At 43.1% G+C, this 15402-nt stretch overlaps 1 protein-coding gene across 9 annotated transcripts in view; it reads left to right on the forward strand.

Moving 5' to 3' along the window:
• The window catches only part of dagla (diacylglycerol lipase, alpha), a 485173-nt gene that overhangs the window by 448940 nt on the left and 20831 nt on the right, over positions 1-15402 (forward strand). For all 9 annotated transcript variants that reach the window (XM_078549077.1, XM_078549076.1, XM_078549078.1 and 6 more), the window contains one exon: positions 3206-3360. In XM_078549077.1, the coding sequence (XP_078405203.1) occupies positions 3206-3360 (155 nt within the window). The remainder of the gene's footprint in view (positions 1-3205; positions 3361-15402) is intronic.

The raw sequence follows: 15402 nt of genomic DNA on the forward strand, positions 1-15402 counted from the left end.
TAATAATGTTTTGTGACTCATGCACAATAACACCTAGATCCCTCTGCACCTCGGAATTCTGCAGTCATTCCCCGTTTAAGTAATACTCTGCTTTTTTATTCTTCCTGCTAAAATTAACAACTTCACATTTTCCCACATTATACCCCGTCTGCCATATTTTTGCCGACTCACTCAACCTATCTATATCTATCTGCAACCTCTTTATGTCCCCTTCACAACATACTTTCCTACCTGTCTTTGTGTCATCTTCAAATTTGCTACCACGCCTTCACTCCCCTCATTTAAGTCATTGATATGAATTGAAAAAGTTGAGGCCCCAGCACAGACACCTGCAGGACTCCACTTGTCACATCCTGCCAACCAAAAAAAAAAACCATTTATGCTTACGCTCTGTTTTCTGTCAGCCAGCTAATCTTATATCCACGTTAATATGTTGCTCCCTATGCCATGAGCTTTTATTTTCTGCAATAACCTTTGATGTGGCCCCTGTCAAATGCCTTCTGGAAATCCAGGAACAGTATGTCTATAGACTCCTCTTTATCCACAGTGCATTTGACTTCTTCAAAGAACTCCAATAAATTGATTAAACAGGATTTCCCTTTCAGAAAACCATGTTGAGTCTTCCCAATTACCTTGGGCTTTTCTAAGTGCCCAGCTATAACATCCTTAATGATTAATCCTAACACTTATCCCACAACAGACCTCAAGCTAACTGGCCTATAGTTTCCTGTTTTCTGTCTCCCTTCCTTCTTGAATAGAGGTGTTATATTTGCTACTTTCCAGTCTTTTGGAACCTTTCCAGAATCTTGGGAATTTTGGAAAATTAACACCAACGCACCCACTACCTCATTAGCCACCATTTTTAAGACCATAGGATGAAGTCCATCAGAACCCAAAGACTTGTCAGCCTGCAGCTCCATCACTCTGCTCAGTACTGCTTCCCTAGTGATTGTAATTTCACCAAGTTCCTCTCTCCCTTCCACCTCCTGATTTACAGCTGTTACTGGAATGTTTTTTGCATCCTTTATAATGAAGACAGAAGCACAATATTTGTTCATTTCATCCACCATTTCCTTATTATCTACTATCAACTCTCCATGTGGCTCAAATAATAATCCAGAGATTATTACCTTTGAGCTTCTACTTAACTTGGTACCTAGCTCCTCATACTGGCTATGCAGAATCTCTTTCTTTGCCCTGCCTATGTCATTGGTGCCTATATGGACCACGACAACTGGATCCTCCTCCCCCCAATGCAAGTTCCTCTCCAGCCCTGAACAGATGTCCTGAACCCTGGCACCAGGTAGGCAACATAGCCTTCTGGACTCTCGCTCTTTGGTGCAGAGAGCAGTGTCAATCCCCCTCACTATACTGTCCCCTACTACTACACTCCTGTTTGCTCTCCCCACTTGAATGGCTTCCTGAACCATGGTACCATGGCCAGCCTGCTCATCCACCTTGCAGATCTTGCTTTCACCACACAGGTTGTGAGCACCTCAAATCTATTTGACAATTGCAAAGTCTGAGGCTCCTCCACTACTCTCTGCTCAGTCACTTTTCTTGCCTCACTCATGGTCGCATCCTCCTGTCTCTCTCCACTAACCAAAACAGGCAACCCTATTCTAAGGGGTGTGACTGTCTTCTGGACCAAAGTTGTCCTGAGCACCACTGATCTTAATTGCTGCACAAACCAAATCCCAGAGGGAAGCTTGGCTTACGGGCCATACCCTTTTTTTTCTAATATGAAAACAAGAAGGGAACATACTGATCTCAGCAGTAAGAAGTCCTGTTACACTTTTGAGATTCTAAAAATTAAAAATAAAAGTTTTATCAACAAGAAGAAAACAAAACTTAAGCACACAAGATTACAGATGCACAGTTAAACTTAGCCTTACTAAACATTTCCCCAAAAAGACACTCTACTAGGTCAAACTCATAAGTAAACACCTACCAGGCAACAATCCCTTATAAATGTTTAACTTTATTTATTTAAGCTATAGCAGTCTGCTTTGGGTAATATTACTGGCTTTTTTTTAAAGGCATACCACATGACCTGTAATACTCTTCCACTCTGCTGTGAAAATCCAAACTTCAGAATAAAACTGCTTTTTTCAGCCCAAGACTTTTCTGGCTTGACTGGATGGTTGATTCAAACTGTATATCCCTCAGCCACAGGCCCAGCTTTAGCTCCAGGTGCTACATCTCACAGCTCACGGCGGAACAGCCCAAGAGCTTAAAGAGCTCCAGGAGCTCCAAACAGCTACAATTACCCTAAGCTCTCCACAATAACTCTAAAATACATTTTCCCCTTTCATCTCAGGTTCCATAGTTCTCATACCTCTTTGAAATTCAAAACCTTCCAAATATAACATCTTTCATGTTTCCATGTTTATTTGTGTTTGGGTCAATAAAATATAATATCCCCCTTCTATTTACCTATGGCTATTTACCTATGGAACTCCTGCGAGATGCAAACGTGTCTCTTGCTACCTCTGACTCCTGTTTGATATTCAAACTCCCCACTTATCTAAAAATGCAAATCTTAGATCTAACCTATTCACTCGTACCTCAAACCTAACACCTCTTTCCTTTTCATGTTGACACCCCCCAGGCAGCCTGTCTATTTGAAAGAAAAAATCAATTTCTCACAAAGTATCCAGATATTTCTCTCCCTCCCTTATGTTGTGTGGTGTCTGCAGTTCAGCCTCCAGATCAATAATCCTGATCTGGAACTCCTCTAGCTGCTTACACTTTCTGCAAAGTTTGTCCTGGCACCCAAAAGCTCCCACATTCCACAGCTGCAACATAATGCCTGTCCTGCCATTGTTATTTATGTTATTTAGTTAACTTAATTTAATTACCTTCTTAATTAACTTAGAATAATTCCTATGTATACTACACCTCTTTCCCACATGTCACTAATTCGCTACTCACTTGGCCCCCGTCTCACTGAGGTGTAGTCTCCTCGCTCACCCCTTAACAGGCAGATTAGACTTTCATCCCAATAAAATTTAAACTAAGGTGGATTTAAACCAAGACCCTGAAGATAACTCACGGTGCAACTAAATCCTCAATTTATCTTCATTTAGTATTCATCTAATCTAAGTGACATCATCTCTTTTTAAGAGATGACCTACAAAGGTTGTATTGAGTGAATGTGAACTGATTCACTTCTTTAAAATAATTTATCTTCCTTCCTAACCAGGTCTTACAGAATTACAACAAGGGGAAGACAGCTTTACTAGGAGCAGCGAAGGTAATGGTCAGCCCGACAGAGGTGGATTTGAATCCTGACATGGTTGTTCAGCAGCAGCCTCAACCAACAAAACATGGAGACCAAAGGAGGAACACCAGTCTAAAGTAAGAACACACCACAGTAAATGCAGTGTTAAATGCAAAACAGAAAGCCCAAAACTGGAGAGGAGGTAAAGTATGGGTATGGCTCAAGTTCTCTTTGTTTTGTTGAAGCTAAGGAATCAGTGAACATACTAATATGTGCGTCCATATCATGAGACAAAAGGTCAGAGGAAAAATTATTTCTATTTTTAAAATAAATGATGCTTTTTCTGTTCAGTTGTCACTCAAAAGCATACTCGAAAACTGGATTCTTTGCTCCAAAACTAAATGGGCGACAAATGTAAATGGAAGATGACTGAACCTAGCTAAAATTACAGGAAGGCAGAGAGAGTCTAAGATCCAACTTATGCGTGGAATGTATTTAGAAAATTATAGGTTGTTGATAGACATTCTTAATGCACACTTTTTTTTAAAGATACTTTGTCAGTCCTCTCAAATAATTCACTCTTCTATGTGCTCTTCTTTGCCTGGAATGGTCGGGTTGATTAAAGATGTGAATTTCTCTGGAGATGGCTGTGAGTTCTAATACAGAGTAACACAGACACAAACCTCGGTTTGAAGGTGCAGCTACTAATATTGGGCACAGAGCTCTCTTGAATTGCAAGTTGCATTCTTGATTGGTGGTTCAGATGGAGCACTGAACAAAGTTGAGATGGTGACCAGATAAATCAAGAGTGGGAACATAACACAACCTTGATCGGACTTAATTTAGAATACCCTATCCAGTTTGGCCCCCTTATTTGGTGGGTGATCTTGAGCCTTTGGAGAAATGATCAGAGAACCCTTACAAGAATGATTCCCAACGTAAAACACCTAGCTTCCCAGTAAGCTTAAAGAGTTGGGTCTGTATGGTTTAAAAACACATACTCAGGTGATTTCATGGAAGTCTATAATGAAGGAATTGGATTGTATGCATGCTCAGGGAGGAAAGGAAGAATGTGGTGATATTTATTATTTTAATTAGATTAGGCAAGATCATGCATATAATTTATGGAAGATTTATTTATTTATTCTTTCTTTCACGGGATGTGGGCATCACTGGCTAGGCCAGCATTTATTACCCTTCCCTAATTGCCCTTTAGAAGGTGATGGTGAGCCACTGCCTTAAACCGCTGCAGTTCATCTGGTGTATGTACATCCACAGTGCTGTTAGGAAGTGAGTTCCAGGATTGCTGGAGATAAGTTAGATTTGAGGCAGTTCTTCCTTAGCCAGAGAATAGTAGATCTTTGGACCATATTGCTGGCTTAATTGTGCTGATCTACACTATATCTTCAAGAGAAAGCTGAACTGGTTCCTGACTACAACAAAGATCACCTCATACAGGAGGTAGGTATCAAATAATATGAGCGATGATTAATTTAATCTCTTGTTTCTAGTTTTCCTCTCTTAGGGGTGTATTTTTCCAGCAGTTTTTTCCTAACTGGATTTGGGATTTGATCCCATTTTAACCTCTTACAGGAAATTGCATGGCATGTAGGAGATAAAGATTCCCTTGATGTTCAACTTTATGAGACAGGCTAGGTGGACTTTTCCTGACAGATACTTTTGCATGTTCATATCTCATCACAACTTTCTGAACAAACTAAGTACACTCTGCATACTTAGTTAGCTTGAGCCTGTTGATCTTCATTATGCTTTATCCTGTCTTACAGACAGGGACAGATGTGGAATTATTTTCTCCCTTCTCTCAGCTAACTGCAACAAGATGTATTTTTGAATAGGAGTGTTTAAACCCTTTTGAGTGCTGTGGCTGTAAAGAATATACATGAACAGGCTTTCTTGTAAGTTAAAAATGTTTATTTCCATAACTCCCGCAATATAAATGCAACAAACACATGGGCACACACACACATGATTATTTTCTAGAGATGTAATATGCACTTAGATTACAGTAAGGGTAAGAAAGAAACTTCTTTGCATAGCCCTTAAGATGGTGGTTGAAAAGTTGCAGGCCTGAAGGATTCCTTGAAGACAAATGAAGGTTCACAGTTTCTGGCTTTTTAGTTGAAATTGTGGTTGAGCCTCTGTAGTGAAGAAATATAATGTTGCAGGCAAAACAAATAAGCCCCTCTTCACTGCCTGAAAGGACTCTCCTTTTGAGGCAGGGTTCTTTCCTTTTTCTAGGCAAGAAAATTATTACTAATCCTTCAACAGCTTACTTGTAACATTTGCTTGTTTTACAACATGGGTGATACATCACCCCTTAGGATGAGCAAAAAATAAAAAATCCTTTTCTGTCCTTGGTCAGAGTGCTTTATGAGCGAGGAAGGCTAGAAAAAGGAAAAGAAACTTGATGCTTTCCATGCCTTTTCCACCTTTAAATCATTATTATGTATTGTCAAAAGCTGTTATATTTTTACTTGTATCTGTTTGTAGTACTTTGGACATTTTAATACCAGCAGACATATTGCCTTTGTTGGTTTTGGACTTAGTGAAAAATGAAGTTCAACACTTAGGGCAGAATTTTCTGTACCCGCTGGCATCGGGCATCATGGTGGGTGTGAGCGGACAACATGACGGGAAGGCCAAAAATTGGTTTCACGATATCATAAAACACGTTTGCAATCGTCCGCTCTGCCCATCAATGACGGGCCGTGTTTCCTGCCGCCGCATATTGAGAACTTCAATGTAATACATCTGTATATTATTATAAGCCCAGCTCACCGCAATCATCCTTGCATGTCAAATTTACCGTCCATGACATCGGAAAAACACGCCGCTGCAGAATACGTCTTGACAAATGTGATATGTAGACATCGGGACTTACCGTCCGGGCCTTGCTCACATTGCAGACATCCGAGGAGCAGAAGATGCTTGAGCCCGAAAGCAACAGGACCCTGGAGGAATGTGCATCACATCTGGGTGGATTCTCATGGACATGGCTCTGCAGCGAAGCAGCTCACAGAAGGCGGAAGGTCACCGTTGAGGGTCTCCTTCACGACATCAGTGTCTTCGCCGTAGTCTACAATGGATGATTGTCGAGGGGGTGCAGAGGAAGTTGTAGGTTTGACTGGGAGAGGTGTGGGTTCTGTGGGAGTGGGGAGAGAGAGGAAGGTCTAGGTTTGACTGGGAGAGGAAGGTGTGTCAGGTGGAGGGGGTGACGTTGGGAGGAGGGAACAAATGCGCTGGGAGTGAGTGTGGGAGGGGGGAACCAAGGTGTCAAGGGGAGTGAGGTTGGGAGTGGTGAGGGAGTATAGCAGGGGAGGGTATAACAGGTGAGAAGATAGCAACTGGAGAGCTAGGTGTAAGGGGGAGTGGAAGATGTAACGGAAGGAGTCCGGGTCGGGGGAGAAAGGAGTAAGGAGAAGGGGAATGTCCAGATGAACATGCAAGGGAGGGGTCTGTGGAGCCGATGACTGCCTCCTGGGGAACGACATAAGGGTGGGCGTGGTAGGAGGGAATGCTGAGAATGAGAGAGGGTGGAGTGAGCCGGTAGGGTGGGAGGGTGAGGGTGCAAAGCATCAGTAGAAGGGACGGTGAGGGTGGTTGGTGAGGATTTGGAGGAGGGAAGGAGGAGGTCAATGTGGATGAGGGTGGGATTTTTGGGAAGGTAGGGAACATGCACATTCACCTGAACATCCCCGAAAGAAAAGGGTTCTGGCTAGTAGGTGACAGTGGGGAGATGGAAGATGATGCCGGGGAGTCAACCGTGATGGGGGAAAGGACATGGGTGATTGGGGGAGGGGAAAAGATGGACGGAGTTAAAGACAAATCTTACACGCGCCATGCTTCTAAAACTGAAAGTGAAAGGAGACTCATGGGTGGGAACAGGTGTTGCATGGGAGTGTGATCAGTGGTTGGGCGGAGATGCAGGTCAGCTCAGATTGACAATGAAAGAGAACACCAGCAGGCAGCACTGAAAATGCTTAGGACATTGAGATCAGTGTGATGGAGGAAGGATCCGCGTGCGTGGGAAGAGTGCTTGCATGAGATTCTGAAAGACCCTGCCTCACAGACACACTTCTCCCTCCAGAATCACTTCTCCCTCTAGAATCATCTGTGGGCCGGCTGCGTGCAGCTGAACTGCTAGTTGGGGGGATGCAGGGAGAGGACTCGCGAAGCCTGTCAATGAAGCTGAAAGACACCATTACACATTATTCAGTGAAAGTGAACATTTTTTCAGATTATAAAGAGACAAAATGCGTTCACCCATACAACCAATTGTGAACGGAATTTCTTAACTTTCCTAGGCCTACCACTTCTAGGTGCTGCCCTGACATCCACAACATGAGTGGAGACAGCCTGTGCAATGTTTGGCCCAGTTGTCTTTGATGACTTTGGCATGTGTCCCCTGGAGAGCCAAGGCCTTGGGGAGCCCCGGCTTGCTTTGACTGTCCCCCTGTGGGCCAGCTGCTCCCTCTGCGGTGACAGAGGACAAGGTTGAGGGGGTCGCAAGCAAAGGGGACTCAGAGGGAGAGGATAGCCTCTGAGATTCCTGAGTGAATGACCCAGGGGTGTCCAGTTGCTGCTGCTCCTCCCTTTGGATGCCCAAGGGCCCAGTCTGACTCTTTGAGGAGAAGGAGCACCTGGAGGGATGTCAAGCTGTCCTGTTTCCTTCTCGTGTTGCCACTGTAGGAAGTCGCCCCTGGCTACCATGATGGAGTGCAGGTCTGCATGCATCTCCATGTTCTGCTGGACCAGAGTCTCTATGGCGTCCGCCATCCTCCCCATGGAGACCTCCAAACGTGCACATGTGGGTACCACTTCATCAGAGAGCAGGTGGATGCACTCCTCCGTCTCGCGTGCCACTCTGTTGAGGGCTTCCAACAGCTCTGGGTGATGTTTCCACGTCTTCTGCTGACTCTCCACGATGAGTTAGAAGGCCGAGTCCTGAGGTTAATCATCTGACTCGAACTTCACAGTTACCTGTTCCCCAGCAGTACTCCGAGTATCGGGGAGCTCAGCTGAACCTGTTGTCTCCTGCTGTGGACACGTGTCCACTCGGTGACCACCAGATTGTGAACATGGCACTGCATGAAATGTTTGTGTGGTGAGCGGAGCTACGGTTGGGATGAGAACACAAGCTAGATAGGGTATGAGCCTGATGGAGATGTGAGGGTGTGTGTGAGTTGGTGGGGTTGTCCCTTGAGGTGTGAGATCCCTGTGGATGTGTGATGGGTTTTTGAGAGTTGAGAGTGATGAGAAGAGGAACTTAACCTGGCGGAACAGATGAGACCATTCATCCTTTTTTGGCACTGAGTGGCTGTTCTCTTTTGCAGGGCGACCACCACTGCCACTGCCTCCCCGTGCTGGATTTGACACCTTGCTTGCTGGCCTTCACCCAGCGCTGGGGTAGAGGGCATCATGGCGGGCCTCCATAGCATCCAAAAGGCGTTTCAGGGATGTGCCACTGAATCAGGGGGCTGCAGTCTTCTTGCCTTTCGGGGCCATGTGTTCTGTGCAGCATTTCTGGACTGGAAGCGCTGAGAGCTGTGCTCCGCCATTCAATATGATCATGGCTGATCCTCTATCTCAACGCTGTAGTCCCGTGCTCTTCCCATACCCAATGACACCTTCTTAAGTATATTCAGTGACTTGGCCTCCACAGCCCTCTGCGGTAGAGAATTCCATAGGTTCAGTACTCTCTGAGTGAAGAAATTTCTCCTCATCTCAGTCCAAAATGGTCTACCCTGTATCCTGAGACTATGACCCCTTGTCCTAGACCACCCCAGCCAGAAGAAATGTCATCCCTGCATCCAGTCTGTCCATCCCTGTCAGAATTTTACATGTTTCAATGAGATGTCCTCTAGTTCTTCTAAACTCTAGTGAATATAGGCCAAGTCAGCCCAATCTCTCCTCATATGACACTCAACCTGTCTAAATCGCCTTGAAGCCTCTTAACACCATCTTCATTGCTCACATTCCCACCAAGTTTCATGTTTTCAGCAAACTTGGAAATATTACATTTGGTTTATTTCCCGTTAGTTCTCATAACAGTGGTCTAACTTTAAAGATCTTACCCAATGATCAAAAGCCATGTGTTTCTCTCTTTCAAATTCAGTGTAGGCCTAGGCAGCACTTTTTCTGAATTTCTGACAATATGCCTTGGGTACTAACTCATATGCATTTAAGATGGCAGTTTTTGCTGCTCATTATCCAGAGAGTATTTTTTCTGATAGCATGGGATAAGCTTCATGATATCTTCCAACTAATTGACCATGCAAGAGTAGGGTCCAAGAAATGTGGAAATTGAAACACAAGACGATCAGCCATGATCTTATTGAATGGCGGAGCAGGCTTGAGGGGCCGAATGGTCTACTCCTGTTCCTATAAGACTCTTTTGGCTATTTTAATCTTTTAGCAATTTTCTCAAATGAACTGAAGTAGGATTCAACTTCTTCTTCTTCTTAAGCTTTGGCACTAATATGAATGTTCCAGAAAATCAGAAAGCTCTGCTCTGAATTTGAATCAGAATTGCTAGTGGCACCTGTGTCATCCAATTTCAGTTTTGCCTTTTCCATCTCAAACTGTTAGATCTCTCTCATGTTGCATTTCCCTCTCCCTTTGTCTTTCCCTTTCCTTTCTCTATTCTTTTTCCCTTTGGAACTCTAATTCCATTTTTTGCTTGGCAATTTCCATAACTGTTTGGATTCTAGCTAACACTACTTTATCATTTCTGGCTCTAGGCTTGCTTCCTGTCACTGGTTCAATATCAAAGTGATCAGCTAGAATCTGGATGATTTCAGCCTTTCTTTACACCAATCAATTTACATCAATCTACTTCACTACAGCTCTTATAGGCCCTCGATATTTAATGCTTTTAATGCAGTCTAAGTTACGCATCCTCTTCTACAAAGTTCTTTGCATCAAATGTGCTCATCTTAAATACTTAGTACAGTGAAACTACAGGAAAGCCTGCTGATTGATTTTTTCCTTTGATTTTTAGTTCCACTGACCAATTTCAACCTCCTGTTTCCAACTTAATTGTCATCCAATGGTTTCAAATCTCAGACTCGGACTCCCAGTCTGGCACAAATGGGATGAGATATGGGATAATTTTCCCCCTTTTCTCACCTCTCGGCTGACCACAACAATGTGTATTTTTGAGAAGGAGTGTTTAAACTCTTCTAAGTGCTGTGACTTTGAAGAACAGACACAAACAGGCTTTCTTATAAGTTTAAATAAAAAGAGAGGATAAATGTTTATTTCCACAACACCCGAAATGTAAAGGCAACAAACACCCACTCCCCAAACACAAAGACACATACGCAAGAAAAACTGATTTCTAGAGATGTAACCTGCACTTAGATTACCAGACAGGTAAAACAGAAACAGGTCACTTCTTTACACGGTCCTTAAGATGGTGGTTGAAAATGTTGCAGGCTTGTTTCTGGCTCTTTGGAGACAAATGGAGGTTGGAGGTTTTCATCAAAATTATAGTCGAACCGTTATAGTAAGGAACTATAACCTTGCAGGTAAAATGAATCATCCCTTCTTCACTGCCTGAGAAGACTTTCTTTGCAAGGCAGGGTTCTTCCCTTTTTCTGAGCGAGAGTGTTCTCCCTCTGAGGTGATCCCAGACTGCTTTGATGGGCTGCCCTTGTGGATTAATAAGGTTTCAGCTCCCTCTCCAGCTAGTTTCAGTCATGTGATGACAGTATTGATGTATTCCATTGTCCACATAATCGGTTGAAGCTGATGTAATTGACACAATTGGGGAATTCCTTCAACATTCCAGCTATGATCATCCTCAATGAATGACTTTATTTGAAATCCCGCCTGCCTGAGACTAGCAGATCCAGCTGCCATTGTCATTTTAAGTCTCTCCTATTGAAATAGTGACGGGCAAACAATCAGCACCTGGCAAGGCCATTTATATTTTAAGTGACTTCCCAGCAATATGTCCAGACATGTCTGTGCAGAAACCACAAAGGAAATCACCTGACTTTCTGGAGTCCATTTTGTGAAGGTACAGTGTCTATATTTCATGTTGCTTTTTATAAGTAAACTATCCATCTCCCAATATGCTTTATGGACATATGACATGACCATAACACCTGCATGTTCAATATTGCACATTTAAAAAATATTATATTTGTTGTCTGCTGAAACACTATCAAACAACCTTCCCCTGTCTATTTACTTTAGTTGTTCTCTTTTTTTAACGTAGCCTTTGAAATGTTAATGAATCAAAAATTGCTTCGCCTTCATGTTGACTTAACTGAAGCCAGTCTGACTCTGGTCATATGCAGTGTTGACATTATGTTGGGCCATAAGTTGCATTTTTTCATCCCACATCAGGCTTATCATCATACCAAGGTGGGAAAGGGAACAGGCCAAGGTAGCATTCTTCTACTTCAAGGATTTTGACCACAAACATATCTGCTTCACCCCACTGCTACTGAAACCCTAATTCATTATTAATCTTCTCCAAAATCAATTTCTCAAATGCTCTCCTCAGCTGTTTCCTTCCTCATCTTCCGTCAGCTAATCAAGAATTTTGCTGCCCAAGTCCTCTCCCGTACATTGTTTTATACACCCTTTAGATCTCTCCACAGCATTGCTCCGTCCTATCTCAGCAGACATTGGCCCCTTCCCATTCCTCCTTCAAATTCTTTCTTGTTTCTTGTCCACCTCTTTCCTTGTAAAACCTCTGAGCAACCATGTCATGAGGAATGTGTTGACTTAGTGGCACTTCTTTATTGATAATATTCTGTTAGCTGTAAGAGTGGAGTAGTTCTCCTGCTAATGGTACTAGACAATGTATAATGGAAGAAAAGATCATGGGCAGAATTTTGCCCTTGATGGGCGGGCGGGCCCCACTGGCTCGGCGGCAGGTGGACAGCCAATTGCCGCCACCGAAACAGGCCCTGCCGCCATTTTAAGTGGGCGGGCCAATTAAGGCCCGCCTGACGGGAAGCGCTATGCGTTTCCTGTGCTGGGAGTGCGACGGGGGATTCCCCAACTGTCAGAGTGCGCTCTTTCGTGCATGCGCGCGAAAGAGCGCACATCTCCCTGAGACTAAGTGCTGTCTCAGGGAGATCACTGACAGTGTTTGAAACTTTAAAAACAGAAAAATAAAAAAATTATTAACATGTCCCCCTCATGTGACAATGTCACACGAGATGGGACATGTTAATAAATATCACAGAAACTTTATTAAATTTTTTTAATACCGACATGAAACCTCATCCTGCCGGTGGATGAGGTTTCATATTTTTTCAGAAGTCAGCTCGGGCTCCTGGCCTGCCCGCCAACCTTAATTGGCTTAATTATCCTGCCAATGGTCTCAATTGGCCATTGACAGGTCGGCGGGCAGACAGCTGATTGTGCTGTCAGCCCGCCTTCCTGAATATTTAAATGGGGCGGGATGACGTCGGGGGTTCCCCCCGACTCATCCCGCGTCATTTTCGCGTCGGCGAGCGGGCCCCGCCCCCAACTCACCAACGGAAAAATTCTGCCCCATATTTCCAATAACTAGATACATAAATGTTTATTCCCAGCCTTACAAGATCACCCCTCTGTATCTGTGTGACTTCATTTTTATTCAATCCTTCCTGAACACTACTGCCTAATTATTGCAGTTCATACTGAATTAGAGGAAACCATCTGTTGTGAATTCATTCTTAAAGCATTGCATTTAGACTGTTCCAAATTCATTTCATGTCGGGCATACAACCAGTAGACATGGTAATCACTAATGAACAGTAGTTTGGGCTATATTCCAACCTAGGTCTGCCTGTCAATACCGTATATAGTATATAGCTTGTTTCCACTGGAGTTTAGAAGAGCGAGGAGTGACTTGACTGAAGTATATAAGATCCTGAACAGTATTGCCAAGGTGGACATGGAAAGGATGTTTCCTCTTGTGAGTGAATCCAGAACTAGGGGGCACTATTTTAAAATGAGGGATTGCCTTTTTAGGGCAGAGATAAGGAGAATTTATTTCTCTGGGGATTGTGCAACTTCGGAACACTCTGCCTCAGAAGGTGGTGGAGGCGGGGTCATTGAGTATTTTTAAGGCGGGAGTAGATAGATTCTTGTTAGGCAAGTGAATCAAAGGTCATCGGGGGTAGATGGGAATGTGAAATTCGAAACAAGAACGGATCAGCCATGATCTTCAGGAATGGCGGAGCAGGCTCAAGGCATTAAATGGCCTACTTCTGCCCCTATTTCATATGTTCATATGTTTGTATATATCAAACTGATTTGATTGCCTAATGTACCTGGAGAATATTCTGTTGCTTGAGACAAAAGAAAGGAAAGGGAACCAAAAGCCATTTCATTTATCTTGTGCTAGAATTTCCCAGTAATGCAAATGAAGGATGTGTTTGCAGCTGGCAAAGATGCAGGCAACGGACAACCATCAGAATGAGATGGACGAGGTCTAAAAGGAATCCTGCCCCAGGAGAAGTTAGTGATACCTTACACTAGATCCCTCTTAGATCAGAGGATTTAAGGAAGGCAGTGAGAAGTGAAACTTTTTTTTTTCTGCTTCCTCCGTGACCTTTGGTCTGAGCGGTCTTTTGACTGTTGTTTTAGGAGGGCAGTCAGTAGGTGCTAAAGATGCTTACGCTTTGCACATTCATGCAAAACTGACTAATGGCTTTAAAGAAAATGACATGAGTTCAAAATAAAAATGACACCTCCAAAACAACTCTAGTATAAGAACATAAGAAATAGGGGCAATAAAGACCATTCAACGTTTTGATCCTGCTTCGCCATTTAGCAAAATTATGACTGATATACCTCAATTCCACCTTCATGAATTTTCTCCAAATCCCTCAATTCCCTTAGTATTGAAAAGTCTATCGATCTCTGTCTTGGATATACTCAATGACAGAGAATCCACAGCTCTATGGGGTAGAGAATTCTAAAGATTCACAACCCTTTGAGAAACGAAGTTCTCCTAATCTCAGTCCTAAATGACTGAGCCCTTATTCTGAGACTGTGACCCTTAGTTCAAGACTCCCCATCCAAATAATATAATAATAATAATAATACGACCATAATATCATAGAATTCTTCATCAAGATGGAGAGTGACGTAGTTAATTCTGAGACTAGGGTCCTGAATTTTAATAAAGGAAACTACGGTGTTATGAGGCGCGAGTTGGCTATGATGGATTTGGAAACGTTACTTAAAGGGATGACGGTGGATAGGCAATGGCAAACATTAAAAGAGCACATGGGTGAACTGCAACAATTGTTTATTCCTGTCTGGCACAAAAGTAAAACAGGAAAGGTGACCAAACCATGGTTTACAAGGGAAATTAGAGATAGTATTAAGTGCAAGGAAGAGGCATACAAATTGGCCAGAAAAGCAACAGACCTGAGGATTGGGAGCAGTTTAGAATTCAGCAAAGGAGGACCAAGGGATTGATTGAGAAGGGGAAAATAGAGCACGAGAGTAAGCTTGCGGGGGAACAGAAAAACTGACTGTAAAAGTTTCTATAGGTATGTGAAGAGACAAAGATTGGTAAAGACAAATGTAGGTCCCTTACAGTCAGAAACAGGGGTATTTATAATGGGGAACAAAGAAATGGCTGACCAACTAAACACATACTTTGGTTCTGTCTTCACAAAGGAGGACACTAATAACATACCAGAAATGTTGGGGAACACAGGGTTTAGTGAGAGGGAGGAACTGAAAAAAATCATTATTAGTAGGGAAATGGTGTTGGGGAAATTGATGGGATTGAAGGCCGATAAATCCCCAGGGCCTGATAATCTACACCCCAGAGAACTTAAGGAAGTGGCCCTAGAAATAGTGGATGCATTAGTGGTCATCTTCCAAGATTCTATAGACTCTGGAACAGTTCCTACAGATTGGAGGGTAGCTAATGTAACCCCACTATTTAAAAAGGGAGGTAGAGAGAAAACAGGGAATTATAGACCAGTCAGCTTGATGTCGGTAGTGGGGGAAAATTCTAGAGTCCATTATAAAAGATTTAATAGCTGAGCATGTGGAAAACAGTAGCAGAATTGGACAGAGTCAGCATGAATTTATGAAAGGGAAATCATGCTTGACAAATCTACTGGAATTTTTTGAGGATGTAACGAGTAGAGTTGATGAGGGGGAGCCAGTGGATGTGGTTTATTTGG

Source organism: Cetorhinus maximus, chromosome 9, assembly GCF_964194155.1.
Source record: "Cetorhinus maximus chromosome 9, sCetMax3.hap1.1, whole genome shotgun sequence".
Taxonomy (NCBI): Eukaryota; Metazoa; Chordata; class Chondrichthyes; order Lamniformes; family Cetorhinidae; genus Cetorhinus; species Cetorhinus maximus.